General features: G+C 37.0%; 1 protein-coding gene across 2 annotated transcripts in view; it reads right to left on the bottom strand.

The window, feature by feature from the left end:
* Positions 1-25683, bottom strand: part of PDE4B (phosphodiesterase 4B) — a 481867-nt gene that overhangs the window by 374357 nt on the left and 81827 nt on the right. Inside the window, exon 1 of one of the 2 annotated variants that reach the window (XM_060023425.1) lies at positions 23676-23920. The exons of the other annotated variant lie outside the window; for it this stretch is intronic. Coding sequence (XP_059879408.1) covers positions 23676-23911 — 236 coding nt within the window. The 5' untranslated portion in view covers positions 23912-23920. Of the gene's footprint in view, positions 1-23675; positions 23921-25683 lie in introns of those variants that run through there. 2 annotated transcript variants of the gene reach the window in all.

The raw sequence follows: 25683 nt of genomic DNA, 5'->3' as shown, positions 1-25683 counted from the left end.
CTATTATCCTAACTTAATTATGACATGTTTTTGCAACTGGCCTGACTATCTACACTGTTGACCAGCAGCAAAATTTCCTGACCAAATTTCCAATGGACATTTAAAAAATGTATATATCTAGTCTCCCAACATTAATGAAAACTCTTAAAAGAGAAATTGTGCCTCTGTGTATCAATAGCTCTTGTTGATAAGGAATACTTAATTTTTCTTTGACTTCTATGTATACAGTCTAGCACAGGCCTCTGTCATGAGTGACCACACAGTGAATTCTTGTTTGGCTGACCTAAACTTAAGAAGCCAAACCCAGGGCTTGAGTGATGCCTACAAGTGAACCAGAGAAGTACACTTAGCTTCTGCAACTTTCTGAGTGTATTGTCTAACTAGCCCTCCAAACCAGATCTGGACAGACTTCCAGCTTAGATTTAGGTTAGTGCTATATAGTAGAATAAAAGAACAAAAGAGTATGGTTACATGTGTAAATATCTAACTGTGTTTCTGGATGCAAAGAAACTCCTATGCATTACTGATTTGCAAAAGATTGCACAAAGGATGCAATATATTGAAAATAATTTTCTAAAATATTGCTGGAGCAATAAAATGCTGCTGGATAATTTCTAAAGTATGCTGCTAGAGCATCCCATAAATTTGCATGGGACATTTAAATAACTCTATGCGAACCATAAACTTATTCTAAAAATTGCTTTTTAAATAAATTAGGCTTCAGTTCCTTAATTAATGATTTCTAGGCTAGGAAAAGCACTAATACATTTAGTTGTCACTTCAATAATATCAAAATAAAATGTGCAGCAACTACTAGCCCCCATCAATGACACTGAAAGTTTTTGCCAGTTTTAACCAGGTCATCAACACTATATGTCATCACATCTGGATGCATCTGAATGTGAAAATAAGAACTCCTACCATTAATTTAAGAATATAATTACTCCCAAAAGCAACAAAAAATGGCGTTTTCAATTTTATAGGTAGTTTCATCATTATCAAATATGAAATTATATAACTGTTACATCTTATACCATTTTATCCTTAGATCACAATCTATATCACATTTTCATTATTATCATACATATTTGTATTCTGCTTCAGCACACAGTGGGCTCTCAATTGATATTGGCTGGATAAATATATAGTGGAATATGCTTGATTATTCCATTTCTTCTTATGTTATCTTGTATTTCTTATCTCTCTTGTATTGTGTCACTTAGCTAAGACATTTCATCTTTTATTCCTTTTAGTTTCTCTTGGCATTTTTCCTCTCACTGACTGCATTACACTTGATATCACAGTTCACAATTTTACCTAAAAATTATTTGTGTAATTTATGTCTCTAATATCTATATGCTTCCCTCCACTGTAGGAGGGTACATTGAAGAGGATGATGCAGATGTTAAAGTATGACAGTCGAATAATGATGGCAAAGATAATACAGGCAATAAAATAGGAGTATGTGGAAAGACAGAAAAATAGTGTCTGGGGGACAGTAGGTATTCAATACATATTTATTAAATAAATATAAAAGTGAATGAATGAACTCAAACTTCACTTTTTCTTTTAAACTTTCCTAACCTTTCTTTTAAACTTTCCTAATCTCAGTTTCTCCAATGCCTAGTTATAGAACAGCACCTGGAATATAGCAAGTGCTTGGTAATTTCTGATAAATGAATGCATGGATATCTTAAGAGTAATGAATAATATGAACCAACCACACAATATAAAACCAATTCCTGACATACTTGCCAAACTACAGGTCTCCAAAGTTGAGAGGAGCTCCCAGCCATTTTCCCCATCACAGGGGATGCTCTGCCCAAACTTTTCCTCTCTTTGTCTCTGAACGAGGAAATATTAATTTGATCTCTGTTATATCACACTGCTGTCATCCTCACTTCCTTATATCATCAGCCTCACTGGCCTTATTTCTAGTTCTTAAACGCGCCAAGCATGTTCCCACCTGAAAGCCTTTTCTGTTCTTTCTGATGGAAATGCTCTTTTGCCAAATTTTCTCATGGGTAGAGACCTTTAGCCAGTCAGATCTCAGCTCAGTCATGATCTGCTCAATGAAGTTTCCTTGACCAAATATAAAATTACCTTAGGCAGAAGCCATGTGCTCCAGTTCAGCTTGGCATGGAGATAAACTGTGGAATTTTAGATACAAGTCCTAGTTATTATAAAGTAACTTACTTCTAACTTATATCGTCCTTTGGGCATTTTTCTCCCAAAAGTAACTCAGAAGTAAGAGGAGTAGCTGGGCCAAAACAAGCTGTAGGCCCGCCTGTAATCTTTGGCCATTATACAATTGAATAGCACCCCAAATTCTATGATTAACCCTACAAATATTCATTTGCTTCCTGACTGAAAAGGGAAAATTAATGTACGAATGAGCAAAGTCATGGTGACAGAAAGTGACAAAGAACAATCTTGAAGGAAAAAATAAAATGCAAAATAGTATTCCATTGTTAAAATCGAACTAGATATATATGAAATTCAGGTCTTTTTATAAACCACCGAGCCATAAAATTGGTCCCCTAGGCAGTCACCTCTGCAATCACCATTGTCAAGCCTTCAAATGACATAAAAGAGGATTACCCAATTTTCTGGATCCCTTTCTCACTATCCACTAGGCCATGGTGTCTCAACCTCAGCACTAATGACATTTGAGGCCCGATAATTCCTTGTTGTAGAAGTGTGTTCTGTGCACTGTAGTATGTTTAGCAGCTTTTCTGACTGCCACTCACTAGATATAATTAGCAACCACCCCCCATTCCCACACCAAGATATGATGACCAAAAAAATCTCCAGACATTGCTAAATGTCCCCAGGGGGATAAAATTGCCTCAGTTGAGAACTCTAGAAATAATTCCTTCTAAATCCACTGTAGTTTGGACCAAAGTATGAGAAGAACTACAGGTTTACAACTATGTGGCTTGCATTTCACTTAAACTTGTAGCAGTCTTTTCGACAAACAATGCTGGGAAAACTAAACATTCACATGTAAAAGAATGAAGTTGGACCTTTACCTTACACCCTACACAAAAGTTAACTCAAAGTGAATCAAAGACCTAAGCATAAGTGCTATGACTATAAAACTCCTAGAAGGAAACATAGGAGAAAAGCTTTATGACTTTAGATTTGGCAATAATTTCTTAGCTATGACACCAAAAGCACAGGCAACAAAAGTAAAATTAGACTACCTAAAAAAATAAAACTTCTGTGCATCAAAAGATACACCCAACAGAGTGAAAAGGCAACCTATAAAATGGGAGAAAATATTTGCAAATCCTATATCAGAGAAGGAGTTAATATCCAGAATATAGAAAGAGTTCAACAACAACAAAAAAACAACTCAATTAAAAAATGGGTAAAAGGGACCTCCCTGGTGGTACAGTGGTTAAGAATCCACCTGCCAAAGCTGGGGACACAGGTTCAAGCCCTGGTCCAGGAAGATCCGACATGCCACAGAGCATCTAAGCCCGTGTGCCACAATTCCTGAGCCTGTGCACCACGACTACTGAGCCTGTGCACCACAACTACTGAAGCCCATGCACCTAGAGGCCCTGCTCTGCAGCAAGAGAAGCCACCGCAATGAGAAGCCCGCACATTGCAACAAAGAGTAGCCCCCCACTCGCCACAACTAGAGAAAGCCTGCAAGCAGCAACGAAGACCCAATAATATTTATTTACTTATCCAAAAAATAAATAAATAAAAATTTTTAAAATTAGCCCCTATTTAAAAAAAAATGGGTAAAAGACTTGAATATACATTTCTCCAAGAAGATATAAAAATGGCCAACAAACACATGAAAAGATGCTCAATGTCACTATTATGTAAATGCAAATCAAAACTACAATGAGATATTAGATACATCTTATACTCAGTAGGGCAACTACTGTCAAAAAAAAACCAGAAAACAACAAGTGTTGGCAAGGATGTGGAAAAACTGGAACACTTGTACATTGTTGGTGGGAATGTAAAATGGTGCAGCCATTAGGGAAAACAACCACTATGATGTTTCTTCAAAGAATTAAAAATGGAATTAGCATATGATCCAGCAATTCTACTTCCGGGCATATACCTCAAAGAATTGAAAGCAGGGTCTCAAAGAGATATTTGTATACGCATGTTCATAGCAGCATTATTCGCAATAGCCAATCAGTGGAAGTATGAGACCAAAAGGTTCATAGGTGAATGAATAGATAAAATACGGTGGTTTCCAAAGGCTAGAAGGGAGAATGGGGAGTTGTTGTTTAATGGGTATAAGGTTTCAATTTTGCAAAATGAATGTGTTCTGGAAATTGGTTGCAAAATAATATGAATGTTCTTAACACTACTGAACTATATACTTAGAAATATTTTAGACAGTAAATTTTATGTTATGTGTATTTTACCACAATTAATTTTTTTTTTTTTTTTTGCAGTACGCGGGCCTCTCACTGTTGTGGCCTCTCCCGTTGCGGAGCACAGGCTCCGGACGCGGAGGCTCAGCGGCCATGGCTCACAGGCCCAGCCGCTCCGTGGCATGTGGGATCTTCCCAGACCGGGGCACGAACCCGTGTCCCCTGCTTCGGCAGGTGGACTCTCAACCACTGCGCCACCAGGGAAGCCCATACCACAATTAATTTTTAAAAATTGTATCAGTAAGTAGCGATGAGTGTAACAAAGACAAATTCTCTCAGATTTGGAAATCCAAGATGCAAAGCATCATCCTAGGAGTATCAGGGCCTTAAATATGGGTTATTATTAGATACTAGGACCCACCGGCATCTCTGAAAAAAGAGCAGCCTCTCCACTGGGTACCATTGTGATTTGCCTTTTGTTCTGCGTATTTCAAAGTATGTCAAACTCAGTCATTATTTCACTCATTCTTAATTAAACACTTAATGAAATAAAATTCATCCAGTGCTGATTATAAGTCAAGCATAGCACTGAGGGAGAAAGAGTGTGTAATTCAATTCTGGGGAAGCAATATTTGATTTTTAGAAATCTGCAGCTGAACACAATCATAGCATAGTTTAGTAGTTAAGAACAGAGACTTGGGCCTGACCACCTAGGTTTGAATTCTGGCTCTGCCACTTGCTAGCAGTGGTCATTTTGCTTTTTTGCCTGTTTCCTCATCCTTAAATTGGGTTTACTAATAATACCTTATTCATAAAGTTGCTATGAGGATTAAATGGTTTAATATTTTTGAAGCTGTTAGAACATTACCGGACATGTAATAAGGGCTACATAAGTACTCATTAAACAAATTCACAAACATGTGCTGAGCACCTAATTAAATAAAAAAGACCCTGCTAGAAGTTTGAACATTTGCTTGAACTGTGCCCTAGAACCTACTACTTAACATAGTGAAAGGGGATTCCTAGATGTTGGGCTATTTCAAGAAAATGTTCAAGTCCTTGAAAATATCCCCTCCATCTGTGATGACTGAGAACAGATTGTTTAATGAAGAGGAGGTGTGACGACTGCTAAGTTTCCTCGTACCGGACTCACAGTGTAGTTACTTCTCCTGTCCTCACAGCTTTGATCTGCACAGAAGGAAGTAGAGAGCAAGCACATTGCCATGGTGTGCAAACTATGATTGTTTTCAAAGAGAAATGCACCATTAAAATCAAATGTTGTTTAAGAAAATAAAAGGAAAAACAAAAAAATGCAAAGTTAAAAACGTATCTACTCTATCAAAGTAGAGTCATGGATAGAATTACAATGATGCTCTCCGAGCGCCTGAGCTGCATTACAAATGTGAAATCTTTTATGAGAACCAGATGGAAACAATAAATGCCTAGAGAATTGAGAACATGTTAAAAATGAAAATCCCAATCCAAACACAATAACTATGTCTGATGTATGCTACTGCAGAACCAGAAAATATTTAGAACATAAACTCCTAAAAGGTTGTCTTTCGTTGAAAATTAAACAACTCTTAAGAGCTCCCAACTGCTAAAAACTTGGATAAAAAATCTTGCATAGAAGTTCAAGAAACAGCACTTGGACCTGGGCAAAAAGTGATAAGACATAACTCTTCATATTTGTCATTATTACAATAGAAAAAGGAAAACAATTATAAATTCTAGGTCTCAATTAACAAGTTTCTTGAGTACCTAGAAGGAAGAAGTTTTAACTACCATAACCTAGAAAACCATATATAAATTCTCTGTGTTTATATCAAAAACAAAAAATGGGTTCTTTCATTTTATACATCCATTCATGTTTTAGAAATATTCTAATTGTTCGACAAATAGTGTCTGTGCAGGTTTCCTCACACCCTATAATTTTGGATGTTACATTATTATATCACCCTCTGCCTTGCCAATATCTCAGTGGTAGAACAGTGACCAAGCTAATTGTGTCTCATATGCAACAGAAATACAGACACCCAGGGGCTTCTCTGGTGGCACAGTGGTTGGGAGTCCACCTGCCGATGCAGGGGACGCGGGTTCGTGCCCCGGTCCAGGAGGATCTCACCTGTCGCGGAGCGGCTGGGCCCGTGGGCCGTGGCCACTGGGCCTGCGCGTCCGGAGCCTGTGCTATGCGGCAGGAGAGGGCATAACAGTGAGAGGCCCTGTACCGCAAAAAAAAAAAAAAAAAAAAAAAAAAGAGAAATACAGACATCTTAGAAAAAAAATTAAGAAATTCAGTTCAAAACTTACTTGCCAGAGACCATGTAAGGTAAATAAGACTAAATTATTGTGGTGGTCGTTTTGAAACATATACATATATAGAATCAACATGTTGTACACTTCAATATGTGTACATATGTTGTACCATTGTATAAATGGTATATGTCAATTATACATCCATAAAACTAGAAATGAAAACAAAATAAAACAAAATCCTTTGCCAATAAAAAATAAAAAGAAATAGCACCTGGCCTCAAAGAAATTAGTCTTAAACAACTTATGGTTACCAGAGAGGAAGGGTCGGTGAGGAGGGATAGTCAGGGAGTTTAGGATTGACATGTACACACTACTATACCTAAAATGGACAACAAACAAGGACCTACCGTAGAGCACAGGGAACTCTACTCAATATTATGTAACAACCTAAATGGAAAAAAAAAAAATCTGAAAAAGAATAGATACATATATATGTATAACTGAATGACTCTGCCGTACACCTGAAATAACACAACATTGTTAATCAACTATACTCCAAAATAAAATAAAAAATTTTTAAAAATTTAGTCTAGTACAATGACCTCTAATATTTTTCCTTCAACATAGTGTCTTACAAATGACATTTATAATTCTGATACTCTGTCCTAAAAATACTCATGTTGCTGTTGTTGCTTTAATAGCCTGGTTGTAGCATGGGGGAAAAACTGGTCATGTAATTTAAACTTATGTGCAATTCACACTGCACTTACTCTATGAATACCCTTTTCACTCTTGCTGATTCATGACATATTAGTGACATGGGAACAACCACTGTTCTAGTGTGAGTCAAAGAAATATACTTCCAATTAAAGAAATATACATGTATTACTGTCCTATAATGCTGAAGACTGATCCAACTTTCTGCCCTTAGAAATACAGCTAAAGGACTCACCAGTTTATATATATATGTTAAAGCAAGGAGAGAAGTTTGATTAATCTATGACAGGTTGGTGAGGTTGATTATAATATCACATGATGCCAAGAAGTCTTGTAGGAAGAAAACAGAAGAAAGTCAATGGGGCAGAAATTTAGAAAGTCACTGAAACGTGGCGGAGGAGTAAGACAGATTGTAGAGGGCTAATCTCTGAGTGTAAATTGAAGTCCTGCATATAGGAAAAAAGAAAAATAATATCTAATCAGTGCCTATTATGCATCATATTATTTGACTCAACCTTCACAAAAATAAAGTTGATGGCATAGTGGGTATAATGGGAGGAACAGACTAGATTATTTATTTGCCTAAGATCATACAACTAGTAAACAATATAATCAGAATAGGAATTAAAGTTTTTTCATTGTAAGTTCGATATATTTTCCTTATGCCTGTGCATCTCTCTCTCCTCTCTCTCATACTTATCTACTGTGAAATTTTAATATTTTTTTAATTTTAAAAATGTATATTTGCACATAAAATTACTTCTTTGAGGGGCAGTTACTTTTACTATTTTATTTATCACTATAATTATTTAGTAATTATTTCTCATTGTACTTTAAATTATCTGTTCACATTTCTCTCTCCTATCAACTTGGGGGCTCAGTGCTTAAACCTGGAAGGTATGCAAACAGTCTGCCCAATTCATTTTTTATTCGTTCATTCATTCATTCAACAAATATGTATTAACTGTCTACTATGTGCTAGCTTGTGTTATGGGTTTAGGAGATTTAGCAGTGAACAAAATAGACAAAGTCTCTGTCATTATGGAGTTTATATTCTAGTGGGAAAAGGCAGACAGTAAGATAGATGATAGGCAGAGAGAGATGATGTAAATATGGACATGAATATAGTTGTGCATGTAGATATATACATACAGACAAAGATGTAGAGCTATACATCAGGTATGGAAAAGTACTGTAAAGAAATCAAAACAGAGTTAAGGATAGGAGGAAGGCTATTGCTTTTATCTCGGTGGTCAGGAAGATCCTCTCCAATGAGATGAATTCAAGCAATGATCTGAAAAAAGGAAGAAGGCCATACAGATATCTGGGGGATGTTGTTTTCTGACAACAGAAAAAGGCGGAGGCTTTGATAAGGGATGCTGCCTAGACTGTTTGAGGACCAGCAAGTAGATCAGTGTGTCTGGAATGGTGTGGGGAGAGAAAGGAGTTTGAGAAGTTAATCAGCTGAAACCAATAGGGCCTTGCAGGTATGGCACATACAAGTCAATCCACACTCTGAGTGACATGGGCTGCTCTTGAAGGATTCTGAATACAGGAGTGGCACAATCGCTCACATGTTATGAAGAATCACTGTGGCAGCTGCGTGGGGAATACATTGTAAGGAGAAAAGGGTGAAAAGCAGGAGTGTCAGGTAAGAGGTTAATTTAATAATCCAGGTATGAGATAATGGCGACCTGGATCAGAACGGCGGCAGTGGTGGTGATGAGAAGTGGTCAGATTCTGGAGACATTATGAAGGCAGAGCTGACAGAATTTGTTGATGCATTTGGAATGTGAAATACCAGAAAAAAGCAGGTGCCATGGAAGACTCCAAGATTTCTGGCGTGAACAATTAGAAAAATGGAATTGCATTTTACCAAGATGGAGAAGACTGGGAAACAGATTGCAACAAGGGTGGGGTGTCGGGGATGAAAATTATGACGTCAGTTTTGGACATTCTCAGGTTTAGCTGTCAAGAAGGCTGTTGGATAGATACATAGGTCTGGAGTTCACAGAAGTTCTGGCTAAAGATACAAATTGGAAACATCAGTGTACAGATATTATTTAAAGTCACGAGTCTGAGATACTTGGCCTAGGGAGTGGTGTAGACAAAACAGAGAAAGAAAGAGAGAGGGCACATTCCTCTGGGGACATTCCAATGTTTAGAATTTGGGGAGAAGAACCAGCTGAGGAGATGGAGAAAGAACAGCCTCTGAGGAAGGAGAGAGATTATAGTATCCAGGAAGCCAAGTGAAGGCAACGTTTCAAGAAAGAAGAAGTAATCAACTATATGATATGCTGCTGATGGGCTAAGTAAGATGAGGATTGCTAATTGATCATTAGATTTGGCACATGGATGCCATAACCTCAGTAAGAACACTCTTAGTGGAGTTGTGAGGGGAAAACTTGATTAGAAGTTTTCAAAGAAGGCCTGGAGGAGAGTAAATGTAGAGAGACATATAGACTATTATTCTGGAGAGTTCTGCTATAAAGGGGAACAGATATAGGGTAATAGATGGAGGGGTTCATGGGGTCAAAGAGGCCCTTTGAAAGAACAGAGCTATAGACTGATAGACATAATCAAATAGGAAGGAAAACTGATGATGCAGAAGACAGCAGGGACAAGTGCAAGAGCAAAGCCTATTGAGGGGGAGAGGGGAGAGGCTGGCCTTAACCAGGTACACAGAGAAATAGGAAGGAGGGCAGGAAACATGGGCATGGAACAGGTAGGTGGTAAATTCAGTGAATGAGTGAGAGGTTTGCAAACACAACTACACGCCTGGGACATTCAGCCCATCATCTGTGTCCCAGACCTTGAGGGGACTGGAAAATGCCCTTTCATCCTCCAAAATACTTCCCTTTGCCTCTGCTTTCTATTGTGTCAAATTCAGAGATTAATTTGTCTGGTTTAATGTTTATTTCGCTAAAATGGAATAACACATTAAACCCCGTGAGTCAATTATGCTTAAGTGCGAATGAATTTGTCAGGCCCTCACTGTGAGAAGGCTTTTAATAAGGGAACATGAGAGTATGATAACTCTGGATGTTTCCCCATATTGTTGGGAGTTGGGGGTTAAGAAGGGGGGTGGGGTGGATTGTGTGAAGGAGCACCGCTGAATCTGTGGACCTTGCCAATATGTACAATGTGTAACTCTAAATCAGAACACATGGGCTAATTCTTGGTTTACCACTTTGTAGCTTGGTTACCCAGCATCAGTCAGTTGACCTTCCTGAGTCTCAGTTTCCTCATCTGTAAGTAGAGGTGAGGATTAAATGATATAAGGTGTATGTGGTAGCACTTTTCTATTATTGCCCAATTTTTCATTTAAAAAATTAAAATACTGCTGTCTTGTTCCTTCCTCTCCTGGAGCATATTTTCTGCTTGCTCACACCAGCAGTCTGCTTATACCCGACCTCTTGCTGGTACATCAGATTCCCAAGTACAGTTCACTATACTTAATACTGATTAACTGCTCAAGAAAATAAGTCATCATAACATATGCTGATTCAAGACTCACAGACATTTGGAAAGGGGAGCACCACGGTTGCTCTGTAGACCTTTAGTTTCATAATCAGATTGACACCACTTGGTAGTCATGAGAGAGCACTATATTTTATACTTGTATACTTTTAACACTAGAATCTATCAAATAAAATGATTTCACATGCCAAATTATTATATACACTCCTTGGTTAGACAAAAGATCCTTAATGGCAAAGCATATCATGTTTGCATCATTCCACAATACACATTTGTTGACTGGAATCAATAAAAAGTAAAAATGCAAGCCACGTATCAGAATTAATTCATTAAGCAATGTCTATCTGGTTTTCAGCCACTGAAAAAGGACTAACATACACAAATATAGTAATGCTTTAAGAAACTCTAAACATAAACATCTAAACTTCCAGAGTACTAAATACTTGGCAAAAGCATTTTTAGGGTTCACGTAAAATATAAAATTCATTAATACATTTTAAAGCCGAGTCACATTTTTGAAAATCTGATACGTATAAAACTTCTTAGAAGCCTTTTTTTTCCATCTGAACGTTTTTGCCAAGTTACTTTGCAGAAAACCAAAGCACTCTATAAACACTGGCATTCAATATTCATACCATAATGCATAAAGTAAGGATGGTAGAGCAAGTAATTATTAATCCCTTTTGACAAAAAAGCTACCGGCCACAAATGTATGCATATGTGCTTACTGGGCATTTTGGATGCAGCTGGCATTAAAACCCAAATCCCTTGAATCCCGAGCAAGTACTGTGTTTATAAAGATAGCTCTTTCATAATAAGATAGCACTTTCGTAATATTAGACTCTGCAAAGCTTTATTCAGATGAAGCATTTGCTTGATTTAATCTACAGTTACCAGATAGGTTCCTAAAAATCTTATTTTTATTAATTTAGACAGAATCAGAAACTTGGCATAATTCTTTTGAAGCCCAAAAGTACTTTACTTTATTGCACTGTCGCAAAGGTTTGAGTTTATATGGATAGCCATTTTTCAATGATGTACAAATTCACTTGAACAGAGCTCCTGGTCTTAAAGATATAACCTTTTACTGCCTTTCAATTGCTCAGAGACAGAATCAACCTGATCAATGATAATGTGAGAAGGAAGTCTTTGTCAAAAGAGAAGCCATAACCTTTATTTCTGTTTTCATCCTTAAATACTCTTGGAAACAACCAAGAAATACAGAGCAATTTGACTTAAATGCTGTAAAGTCATCTGGATAAAGGTGAAATACAACTTGCACTGGACTGAACATTGGTTATCTGAGCTTTCTGTTATCCTTCTGCAGGAAGCATGAAAGTGATGTAAAGACCCATGAGGGTAGTAAGACCCAAAGGTACCATTTAGTCTAGCCCCTTTCTACACAGTGTCTCTCCCTTAAGTGGTTCCATAGAGCAGAAACTCCTCCCTTTCTGAAAAATAAAATGTTTGTGAGGCAGTGTTCATGGTATTTAATCATGTTTATTAAAATGATGTTCTTTACATACAACCCAAATACACCTGCAGCATTTTGTACTCATTAGCAATAGTTTATCATTACTTTCTGTCCTATAAACTTATCTTCCCTCTTCTTTCAGAAAACAGGTTCCAATTCTTTGTGCTTTTCAACAATTCTATTTAATTTTATAAATATCACATATGAATAGGGAAATAATTGTTTTATCTATACTTTACTGATGAGGAAGTTGAGATTCCAAAAGGTTAAATGACTATCCCTACGCTGCTCAAAAAACAAAACAAAACAAAGCAAAACAGTTTGTAAGTGGTGGCGCCAGGATGCATGTCTAGAGTCTATGACTCTAGGTCCTAAGCTCTTTTCCCATTGCCTCTCTTGAATAAACTTTCTTACATAAACAAATCACTAGGAGGTTAGATTCTACTGACTAGGGAAAACAACACAGGGACATTCTGGTACTTCGAAAAGAACATTATTTTTTTCAATTTAGTAGTAATTTATTTAAATTCACTTAGAGAAAAAGTGTTTCATCAGCATCTAGTTTCACTAATGGAGACAAGTATCAAATTCGGGAAGGTAACTGGAATTTTAAAGAATAAAGAGCATTTTATGGCCAAAGTCATTTGCAGTTGTCTCTGTGAAAAATGAGAGTGATTAAACCCCATAACGCAGAGTGATTTCTTTTTCTTTTTAAATTTTATTTTACTGTTGTAAGAACACTTATTTTGGGCTTTAAGATAATGTACTAGCCTATGAAACTAAGGAATATCTAAGTGGCCTAAAAAGAATGAATTTAATTATGTACAACATTGCTCAATAACAACTTATTTAATTAAACCATGTCATATCAAATATTTAATTTATATTACCACATATATATATTACAAATTGTTATATGAAATCATAAGCTCTGGATACATTTGTGAACTGATGTCTGCTGGTTACCTCTCATTGGCCAAGGATTGTGCTAAGCATTGTACACACATTACTTCATTCGATCTTCACAGTGGCTTAATGAGATACAAGTAGTATTTTTCTAATTTTGCAGATGGAGAAAAGAGGAACTAAGGTTAAATGGCTTGCCTAAAACCTAGTATCTGGTAAAAGGTGGAGTTAGGATTCAAATGCTGTGCTCTTTGCACTGCCCAGCTTCCTAAAGTCCCATGTTGTTTTGGTAAATTTGAGCATGTTAGAGACACAACCCTGTTTTCTGGGTGAGCTCAGTCCTGGCTGAGCAGGCTGATAGGTAAGGACAAAGGCCATGGTTATCCCCAGGAAGTTAACATCTGCATGTGGATTTCAATGGTAACCTCTCAGAAGGAAGTCTGGGGCACTTAAGACACCAGCAAGAGAGACTTGGATCCCTGAGTTTCTTTGTCCTGCCTTTCTAAACTGCTCTTCAGGAGGCCTAAATCGTTCTGATGGTGAGAGACAGGTTTCCTGTGTAAACTGCTGAGGTAATTGTGGCCCAAATAAGCCACAAAAGCATTTTCCGATTCTCTGCACTGTGACAAACAGTCTGTGCTTATTAATTTGTGCAGAAATATAAAGGGTAGCAAGGAGACATTTTGAGAAAAATCAGTTTTTGATGACACTGGAATTTTTCCAAGGCATTTGTTCACTGAATCTTATATTGGCTTTTTATATGTAGGATCCTGAAATAGACAAGGCATCTTCTTATGCTTTTTTTTTTTTTTATTCCTCTCAAGCTTATTGGTGCAAGTGGATGGAATTCAAAGTGCTTTTCTTCCTGTCTCTTTCGCACAGTATATGATAACACATGGCTTTTTCAAATATGTTGGTGATAGCAGCCAAACAAGGCTATAAAGTTTCTTATTGGGGATGTAAGCTATTCACATTGGGTCTTCTGATATGCATTTCAATATAATTTAGCTTGGTTCATTAAAATGTGATTATCACATGATAATAAGTGAATGATATTTTGTTTCCTCAGTATGTAGAAGGGTCACACTGTGAATATTATAAAATTATTTATTTACAAATGCAAGTGCACTTTGACTCTTTCAAATTAGCACATTTCATACCCACTGATGCTTTTCAAATAATGAAAAATAATTTCTGCTTTACCAGCCATGGTTGACAATAATGTGAATGTTTGTGTGTGTTTAGAGATTTGGTAAGATAATTAAACAGTAGCATCTATTATGTGACTTATAATGCATGAAGTATTCCACTAGTACTTTAATACATTTTCTTAGGAGATAGATAATGGGATAGATAGTAAATACATTTTTTAAATTAAATTAACATTTGAAAATATTTAAACATAAGGTTATTTTCTCCACTTTGAAAATGAAGGAATTGAGGTCCAAGACAGATAAGTAACTGGTCTAAAATTTCAACAGCAAGTCAAGAGAAAATACTGAAACCCAACCTAGCTTCCTTGACTCCAGATAATGTAACATAAAACAAAGATCAACAGTAAAAATAAAATTCAAGATAACAACTAAATTATATAATGATAGAACCCCATGTGTAGTATATTAAGAAATTATATAATATTCCATATTAATGATACAAGTTTTATAGTTTTAGAAAAAAAAATAACATCTCTTTTGGGGGGAAGAAAAAATTGAATGCTACAGACATCTATCCTCTTAGAAATGGTTTCAAGTACCTAAAACCAACAATTTATCACCAGGAAAAGTCATAAACTATTATAGATACCTCTAACCCTCCACTATAACTGCTTCAATAGTTTACTTTTTAAAATGGCCCACAAACTTATTCATAACTTGTCAGTATATTAGTCAACTATTAAGAATTAAACTCAAATTTTTATATGAGAACATGTTGATGAAATGGAAATAATTAATTCTGTACTTTTAAAATATGAGGCTCTTTTTGATCCCAAACTAATACTTTCCATCTAAGTGTGCTGCCTTCAAACTAAAGAAAACATATATAAGAGTTTATATATGGAGAGAGGTACAGAGATGGAGTAAATATGTAAAAACACTAACAATCAGTAAATCTAGGTAGAGGGTATTCATTGTACTACTATTCTTTCAACCTTCTGAAATTGTAAATCTTCACTACCAGTAACCTCTCCTTGACCCACAGATAGGTCTATCCTCCTCATTTATTCTGCTGCCATTCCTGGACATCTTAGATGCATATAATCTTAATGTTATAAATTGTCTGGAAATTTCTATGACTCTATCAAGCACAGCTACCCAGAATTCTTTTTCGCTATCTACTCATTTATCTCTTACATTGGTGGTTTTCAAGCGTCTGGAGATTACAGAATCTATGTGTGTGACTCTTCCAAATTTCTCCAAGCCTAGATTCATTCATGTTTCTTTGTTGGAACCCGGGACCAGGAAAAAGATCGTCACTATCTTATTTTTTCAAGGAATTCCAAAAATGGGTCCAAGAACACTAGTGTTTCACAAAATACAGTTTGAAAGCAGTTTTCCTTAAAGCCACAATACTCCTACCCCTTTATTTCCAATCTGTGTAATTTGCAGAAGTTGGAGTTGTGAGGGGTATAGGGAGGAGGAGGGGGGCAAGCCGGGCCTGTCAGGGGTGCATGCCGAGTGACAAGTGTTCTTTTCCACAAAAGGTCAAGAGAAGTAGTCATTCGTATTCTCCCTCAAAGAGAAAATGTCTAAGTTCTAGCAAGAAGCAATCTGAGAAGGTCAACAAATTACTTTTATTTTGTTAACTTAAAGTACACAGTGGGATTCAAACATATCTCTGTCAAACAAATTACTAGGAGTGACAGAGGTCCCAACCTCTCAATTCAGAAAAAAATGAGACAGCACCAAGTGAAAATTTTCACTCCTGAGGATGTCTCTTCTAGAATACAGGTTTATTAATTCACAATTTCCTCACTCTGCAAGTCATGGACTCTTACTTCCAAGTTCCCCGGGGAAATTCTATCAAAAGCTCAGTGTCAATATTTTTTAGATGCTGCGTCAGTGGGAAAATATCGATAATTAAGCATTCTAATATATAATATGCAGATATGTTAAAGGCCAAATAACAAATATATTCCTCTGTACAACACTTCCACTGAGACAGTTAAGAGATATGTAGAGCTTCCCTGAGCTGAAACACCTGCTGCGCTGTTTGATACATGAAGAACACTGAAATAAATAACTGTACAGTACTACAGACAAATATTTACAGCACTACAGGCTAGGTAATATGATTTGTACACAGTGGCTTAATTAAATAGGCTACCATGTAAAACACTTAGCCTCTAGTGAGATATTGTAATTAAACCTGTATCTACAGTATCATAGAACACAAAATAGAAAGCAAGTTAGAGTAGCCCTACTGGCAGAAAGGGAACACAACTATTAAGAGATGGATGAAGTAAGGATGCTTGTAGAGTATCAACTAAGCTTCCTTTTCTCCTCCTTCATAACAGGCTAAAGGAAAGTGCTATAAGAATAAGGAACAGAACATAGGAACAATATTCATTTTTTCTTTTATTTTTTATCAAATATTTACCAAGCGCCAGCCTTTCTTTAGGTGCCTGGGATATAGTAAACAAGACAGAATCCCTGCCCTCATGCAATTCTGCTGGGTTGGTATACAATAGAAGAGAAAAACAACGTAACAAAGAAGCATGTCTTTTCCAGTAATGTATTTCCAGGTAATGATAAGACCCAAGAAGATAAATAAAGCAGAACAAGGGACAAAAAAGGGAAAGGTGCTTTTTTAGACAGAGGGGTCAGCAGAAGCCTCTCTAGCAAGTGATATTTGAGTAGAAGCCCGAATAGAAGTGAGAGAGTGAGCCACGTCAACATCTAGGGAGCTAGACTTCCAGGCAGAAGCAATACTAAGTGTAAGGTCCCGGAAGTAGAAACATGCAAGGTTGTTGAACAGAAAGGAGGCTAACGTGGCTGGAGAATAGGAGATGAGGTCACAGGTAGCATGGAGCCAGATAATGTAGGGCCCTGTAAATCATGGCAAGCACTTTAGGTTCTTTTCTGGGAATCATTTAAATGCCTCAAGTATAATGTTGCTGACGTCTTGACAGTGATGGTAGAGAAGGAAGCACCATAAACATCCAAGTAGAAAAACTAGGAGACAACAAAAGAAGGAAGAATGGGAAAAGAAAGCAAATGGAATTTCACAAAAGGGCTTAGACTTTAGCAGTTGGGCAGCAGGCATGCCTGCTGGGCCACCTTCCGGTGTGTGTCCTGGGGGGTTGTCATCATTACTTTACAAAGCCCTTTTTCCAGTAAGTATTTTTAAAATCCAATATATTGAAGACTTGCGGACACTAAAAGGCCAGGAAAATACCATTTATAGACTTGCATTACTGAGAAAATGCTTGCTCTGATTAAAGCAGTAGAATCACGCTATGAGGCATAGATTTCCACTGGCATTGAGTTCAGACTGTGGACTAAAATAATCTTTGTAAAAAACTCACCAGGATTATACACAAAACACAACACAAAGCACGCCTAGTAAATGAAGACTGAGCTACTAGGTTTTCCCCAGATGCACCCATCCTCCCAAGCACCTTCGCTAAGATTGATACATTTGGAAGTAGTGCATCAACTAGAACTATGCACAGCATCATGCTGGAGGTGATAAATGCAAGGGGTACCAAATTTACATACTTCCCTCCCAGTTTCCATAAACCATAATTTAAGTCATAAAGAATGTCATAAGCAGTTTTCAATGTTTTGGGATATACACAATAATTAGAAGTCATTATCTCTCAAATGCACATTCTCCCTTTTCCCCCTCCTTCTAATCCTCTCATCTTCCAATCCACTCTCCACAATGGAGTGCAAAACATCGTTCCAAAGTAAAAGCTATTTATGGCAATCCCCTTCTCACAACCTTGCAGTGGCTCCCCACTGATGATGGAATAAAGCCCCAAGTTCATGACATTGGAAGCCCTAGGGTATGGCTGCAATCTATAGGCAGAGTCTGACTTCCTACCTCTCCCACCTTGCACTTCAGGCTGTAACTCCAATGAACTTTGCTCACCTTCCCCCACACTCTGAGTCAAATCCCAACTCAGCCCCTTATTTGCCGTGTAATCCTGGGCAAATTACTTGTCGTCCCTGTGCTTCATTCATTTTCTGATAAAATGGAACTAACAGTATATAACTCATGGGCCTTTTATAGCACAAAATAAGCGAATATATTTAAAACAATGCCAGATGCATTTTTAGCGCCAAAATAAGTGTGAGCTATTATTACTGTTATTTGCTGATGGAATTTTCCTATTATTGTTTCTTTGGCAAAAAAAAAAAAAAAAAATGCCCTCCTGCCCACTCCTCAAAAACTCCTATTCATTCTACAAATGTCTTCTCCTCTCCAAACCTTCCCCAACACATTGACTCACTTTCTAGCGGTATTTATTTCTTCTGCTGCTCTTATGACAAGTTGAGTGTTATTCTTCAACAGCATTATTTATACACTATTGATTAATTATTAATGCATAAGTGTGTCTTCCGGGGGTATATGCATTCTTTGAAGGCAAGTGCTCTATCTTTCTCATTTTGTATCTCCCAGAGTAGGGCCCAGAGCATAGTAGGCCCTCAACAAATGTTTCGTTCAATCAAATGTTGAATCAGTAATATTTAAAGACAGATATTTCTCAAAAAAATGTCCAGGGCTTCCCTGGTGGCTCAGTGGTTGAGAGTCTGCCTGCCGATGCAGGGGACACGGGTTCGTGCCCCGGTCCGGGAAGATCCCACATGCCGCACAGCGGCTGGGCCCGTGAGCCATGGCCGCTGAGCCTGCGTGTCTGGAGCCTGTGCTCCGCAACGGGAGAGGCCACAACAGTGAGAGGCCCGCGTACTGCAAAAAAATAAAATAAAATAAAAAAATGTCCAATACTGCCAGGAAATAATTCAAGGAAATTTAAGAATAACACAATGCACAGATTTAGTAGATTTAGCTAACAAACTAGGACTAAATTGTGTAAGACAGTAAATGTGCTTAAAGGTTCAGAGAAAGGTTAAGCATATACTATTCATCACTTTCATTTTACTCTTCTCCAGTTATTCTAGCTTTGTCTTGTCAGGGGTAAGCTCCTTTAGAGTATGAACTATGCCTTTTAATACTTTTGTGGTCAAATATGAGGCACAAAAGTGCACATTTCATGAACCTTTGATAAAATGAGGAAATATTTCCAAGGTACAGGTAGAACTAAATGGGGAAAAGGAAGAAAAACCTAAGTCGTCTTTCTAATACTAACTCTGAAAGCATATTGTCCTCCGTGAAGCATATACCATGCGCAAGCAGGGACAGACAGACAGAGTGGTGCTCACCAATCCATCTGCTCTTCAAGAGCAGTGTGGGGGCTTCCCTGGTGGCGCAGTGGTTGAGAGTCCGCCTGCCGATGCAGGGGACACGGGTTCGTGCCCCGGTCTGGGAGGATCCCGCATGCCGCGGAGCGGCTAGGCTCGTGAGCCATGGCCGTTGAGCCTGCACGTCCGGAGCCTGTGCTCCGCAATGGGAGAGGCCACAACAGTGAGAGGCCCGCGTACCGCAAAAAAAAAAAAAAAAAAAAAAAAGAGCAGTGTGGTAGGCCTGGGATGTACTCAGGACCATCACCAGTAGCTTCCGTCACAGAGCATCATGCTGCTTGCTGATAATGGAGGACAACTGATGACTGAGGTTGGAACGTGAGCAAAGGAGAGAAGGTTGACAAGGCTGAACACCATGTGGTAAGTTCCAGTCAAGAACAAGCAGGCCCCATAAGACAAGGAAGATAAGGTTATGTCTCAGGAGTCATCACCCCTCATTTGGGGCTAGGGATCAATAATATGTCGACCTTAAGGACTCTGGCATTAATTTCCCCACTCATCAAAACTCAACATTCCACTGACACTTTGCAGTGTAGGATATGTTTTTTATCTATATTGTCTCATTTCAGCTAACGTGGAGTTTGGTGTCCACTTCTTGGTTTCAGAATTCAAAGAAGAAATTAGAAATTTGGGATAATGGTACAGAGTCAAAATAATCATTAATGGAGTAGAAATACTTGGAAGAAGCTAAAGCAATTCAGAACATTTTTATATCTGCAGCAAGCAACATTGAAAAGAACACAAATTTAGAGTATTCTTATCCCCCAAATGAAACTTAAATGAGATAATACATGTGAATATTCTAGTAAAGAACCTAAAATATAGTAGATGTTGGAATCCATGCTGATCGTATCAGCATTTTTTACTTTTCTTGCTCACAGCAGTGCTCAATTATACATGATGAGTGAAAAAAAAATCCTGGGACTGGTTAATAATGATCTTTATTTTCATGCAAGTTCTTATAAATTTTTTCTTTATATCCATTGAAGACCCCAAAAATTACATATATATATATATATATATATATATATATATATATATATATATATATATATAATACATATATAATTCAATACCTGGACTATGAAGTAGTAAGACTGTGTACTAAGTGAGGTTATAGAACTGCTTTCTCCAGAGTCTTAAAAATAGGCCAGATTCCCATATGTCAAAGATGGAGCAATTGTGGTCCTGCCCAAGGGTAAAAGGAAGCAATGAGATAATCACCCAAATTCCTTCCAGATTTAGGATTGCGTAAATACTCTGATTAGCGACAACACATTGAATATTTACTATTTGTCAGATATTTTAAAAATAATCCCAGAGTCAGTATTTCACAAGTGTTTCTTAAATCTTCTACCATTAATCCACACTTCATCATAACTTGGGTTTTCAAAACCAGAACTACACATTCATCTGACCAACATATGAAATCTACAAATAACTGAAGATAAAAAAAAAAATGTTCAGTGGGTTTAGATATAAACTGCATCCTCTGCATTGTTTAGCTTCATCATGAAAATTACTTTAATTTCAATGCTGGAATCAAAACAATCCAGTCTTCTTAAAAGATATCTACTGTAAAGTAATAACATGTTTTTGGAGACTTCTAAGTGCATATCTTGGAATTTCTAACTTAAATGCAAGGTTTGGAAAATACCAATTGTTGATCGTGAAAGAATGGTTACATTTCATCATGACAAAGAGGCAAAAATAAAGTACTTATGCTCTTATTTCCTCGTGTAAATTACATATGATGCTTAAAAACAGGAGCACATAATTTTTAGGATTAGTGAAAAAGTCATTCAAATACATATGTGTGTATTTTATGAAAAGAAATTTTCATTGAATGTTTCATGAAAATAAATTTGAAAAATATTAAACATGCACTCAGATAAAACAACAGAAATAAATATAAATATAGACTTAGGAGTTAAAACAAACTGTGATACAACTTTTCTAAGAAACAGAAGAAGAAGAATGTGTGAGTTGGTAGGTAAAAACGGGTGAAAATGAATCATGGTCATAATTAAAGTTATTTTATAAGTTTGGTGGTTAGTGGATTCTTTAAACCTATATTATGGTACATCATACTAAAGTCATGTGTTTTGTTTTTTAGCAATTTGCAGAAAATTTTTTTTAACTTAGCTAGAAAAAGATCACTTTAATAGCATAAGTTACCTCAAATACCATTTAATTGTTCTTTGTGTAATGTGCTGCAAGAAAACTTGTATAATGCAGGGGTGAAATTGGCTCTTTAGTCATTTTAAAATTTGGGTTCTTTTGAAAAGAAAAAATTCAGTATTTATAGCTCTACCTTCCTAGCACATCAAAAATCTATTCTAAATAAAAGAAAGGTCATGTTATTATATTCAGGAACTCTACAATAAGGAAATATTACCAAGGTTTTATGAAGATTTACCACTATCTGAAAATCAGTTATTTAAAATTAAGTATCCTTCTTGTCAAATTATTAACCCAACTAGTAAAACATATGAGTCTATTATCTAAGTATAAGTTTTCTCACCTTTATTCCTTTTATGAGAACTAATTAACAATATACCTATATATCTTCTCCTATTCAGTTACACTACTTAGCAAACTATGTGAAAATACACACACATTAGGGGTGGGGTAAATCATGAGACAGAAGACTTCCTCAAATCACTACATACTTATATATAAACCTTCTATTTATTAAATGCTACCACTGGTAGGTGTTGAAAAACTAACCACGTGGACTCTACAAATATGAGATTACAATTAAATAATAAGATTTAACTCATCAAAAAGATGACCAAAAAATGTTCCCCAATAAAGCAATTATGTGAACAACAGTGCATTGTCAGAAAACAAAAATAACCATATCATTTTTAGCTAGGTAAAGTATGTGTACCGGCTTTAACATGTGGTGTCCATCAAAGGCAAGCTACATATTTCCAGGGGTAACTTGAATTTGCCAATATACTGTGCAGTAGATTAGGCAGACAAACATTTCAGACGAATAAAAATACAGAATTCAAGTAAATATTAATTTCTGAAAACCAGATATCCTCAGTTTATAATGTTGGTTGGCAATCTAGTATGCAGTCAAAATCCCTGTGCTAGAAATGTCTTTAAGAGGTAATAGCTCCCTGCACTGCTATGGTCCCTGGTAAATAAAAATTATAGGTACCCAATTTTGAAAGGTATATTAATCTGAAAGAAAATATAACCTTCAAAGAAATCTGAAAAGGCCTACCAAAGTTTTAAAATTTCTTTTGTGCTTTTCCCTGTATTCGGTTATTATACTGGTTTAAGGAAGCTACTCTCTTGTACATAACATATATATTAAAGGTGGCAGCCTCAATACAGTTTTTACAGAGGGTTCTGGAATTTACTTGGGCATTCCCAAGTAAATTGGGAATTTATTTATTATTATCTATAAATTTTATGTCACTTCTTTACAACAAGAATTTCTTAAAGATAATAGCAATTTGAATCATAAATAAAATTAATTAACCATGTAATTTCAGAAGTGGGAACTTAGTTTTCCCTTGCCTTAAGTACTGTAAAGATAGAGGCGATAAATCAAAACCACTAGTTTACATACTACAAAAAATGGCAATGCTGTAAATTAAGTTTGACTTTATACATTGTCTCAAGAAATGAATCCAAACTAAGATTGAATCACTTATCCCTGTACCAAAAATATACTATTAAAAAACATCATCAACAACAACCGCAAGACACACACAAAAAAGTCAGCAATCACCTCAACAGAGATTAAACAAAAAAACTGAATTTTTATAACTCCTTCAATACTCGGTTGCCCTAGAATTAGCTAGGTGTTTTTTTTTAAAGCAGTAATTTTAAAGACTCTCTACAGTGAGAGGCTCATTTTATCTGGAAACAGCTAGTGGCACAGTGATATTAACGCACAGAGGACTATGTATTCTTCAGCTGACCTGCTCGCCATTCATCTCACACGTGTTCTGTATTATGAACAAAATTCAAATGTCCTATTTGCTACATTTCTAAATCACTGTTGCTAACGAAAAGCACTCCAGACACCTCCAAGTCCCATCTTACCACGTATGAGCCACAGTGAAGCGACGACGCTGCCGAATGCTTTTATTCACCAGCAACTTTCTGAAAAAGCATGGTGAGTTCCTTGGCGAACTGCGTGGAGAAATTTTAGGAGATGTAGGTCTGTTTCCCGGTAGTCTCGGAAGCTCAAGTTCTAAGTGCATTTGCTCCTTGAAAGTCTTTATGTAAACCTCAGATTCAAAAGCAGTAAGTTCTTTTGAAGAATCTTTTGCTGTCATGTCTTATATGGAGTGCTGGCTTTCACCATCCAAAACAAAAACCTCAAACATAGCAGAGACACAGCTGCAGGTTAGGAGGCTGGTAAGTCTGCAAACTGTTCTCAGTTTAATTTAGGAAGCTGTGGCTCCAGTGTAGGAGCTGCTTAGAGCAAGAACTGCATAATCGAAGAATGGCAAGTCAGCCTGTCACAAGGAGCTTTATCAGCCTGGCTTTGCCTCTGAAAATGCGCCAAAGTGCTTCCTATGTCAGTAGCCTCCTTGTGGATGAGGTCTGTCTGCAAGCTACACACTGACACTCGCTGAATTCATTCAGCTGAATATATCAACTCATGAAATATTCATGAGGGCTTCTGATAAATCCTTTGCATGTATTTTTTAAAAAAATCTTTTCAAACATGCTGCATCCACTAATGGATAGTAAGCAAAGCCCAGTCACCTATTTTTGTTTGCACAAAGAGCAGAACCAGAGCCCATCCAGCACGTGCGATGTTTAAAGTCTTCATTCAGAATTATCTTTCTCTGTAATGCACACAACAGTAACTCCACCTACCAAATGCTTATTGGCCCAGGACTATTTAAACAACTGCACTCTGTTTCCCCCTCAACAACACCCTCCATTGCCCAGATTTTCACATTTGTGAAGCCACGCTCATCATCAGTGAAAACATTAAATCAGGGATTGTCAAAAAGTCTAGCTAAAACAGCCCCCCCAAATTCCATTCCTGAATGAAAGAGCTGATTTGCTGAAGTTTTTTTTTTTCCCTCTCCCCTCCAAAAGATCCAAAACCACATCCCTATAGAAAGTGTCAGCTAACTGGAAAACATTAGATTTGGTTCATTCCCCTAAGGAATTTAAAGACTAATCTTTAATCCAATAAAAATTGCCCTCATTCTTCTGCTTAACTTCATTGTCCCTGAGGTGCCCACAGCAGCCACTCTCTGTTAGATGTAAAGTCACTTCTGAAAGTCAAAGTTCCCTAGAATGGAAATGGAGGTAACAACCAGGAGAGATGAATGCTCCCCGTCACACTTGCAGGGTCCAAAGTCAAGCATCATGCATGCGTGTGTGCACGCATGCACGTGCAGGTAGATGTACACAACAGTGTCTGTGTGTGGGTATCTTTACTTGCTAGTGCGTGTGTACTTGGTTCACAAGGGCATGCCAGTGAGACATATGGGCAGGGGAGTCCAAAAAAATGTCTCAAGTTCCAAATCAGATCATTGTAACCTGAAATATCATTTAGAAATATACTGGCATGCAGCTTCTACACTTTAAAAGAAGTAAAAAGAATATTTTAGTGCTCGAAGTGTACAGATGCTGTGAAATTCTGTACCTGCAATGTCTACTACTAGGGCCAGCCTGATCTCACACAAATTTGGCAAAACAGAACTGGGGCTAGTCAATGTGAGTGACAGTTCAGGAATGATTCACAGTAAGACTTCAGTGAAAAAGCAAGAAATTCATTTTTTCCTCTAAGGCGTGAGAACTTCCACCTTTATAAAATCATTTACATATGTCATATACTCTGGCTGAATATCTAAAGGGCTGAATAAGAGCAGACAATGACCTGTGTATAGGAAAAAATAAACCCCACTCTAGCCCTTGGGGGAAATGGTTTAAACTTAATAGGAAGGATTTAAACTCCAAGTTTACAGGTACTGCCTTGGAAGGATATAAGTATTGCAACAGTACCCTAAAATATATTATGAACAAAGGCAAAGTCATGGAATTTTAAAGTTTGAGTGAATCCCAGTAATCACCTTGTTTGGCT

This window comes from Delphinus delphis, chromosome 1 (assembly GCF_949987515.2).
Source record: "Delphinus delphis chromosome 1, mDelDel1.2, whole genome shotgun sequence".
Lineage (NCBI taxonomy): Eukaryota > Metazoa > Chordata > Mammalia > Artiodactyla > Delphinidae > Delphinus > Delphinus delphis.
The sequence above is the reverse complement of the archived record's forward strand: the minus strand, read 5'-3'. Positions and strand labels throughout refer to the sequence as shown.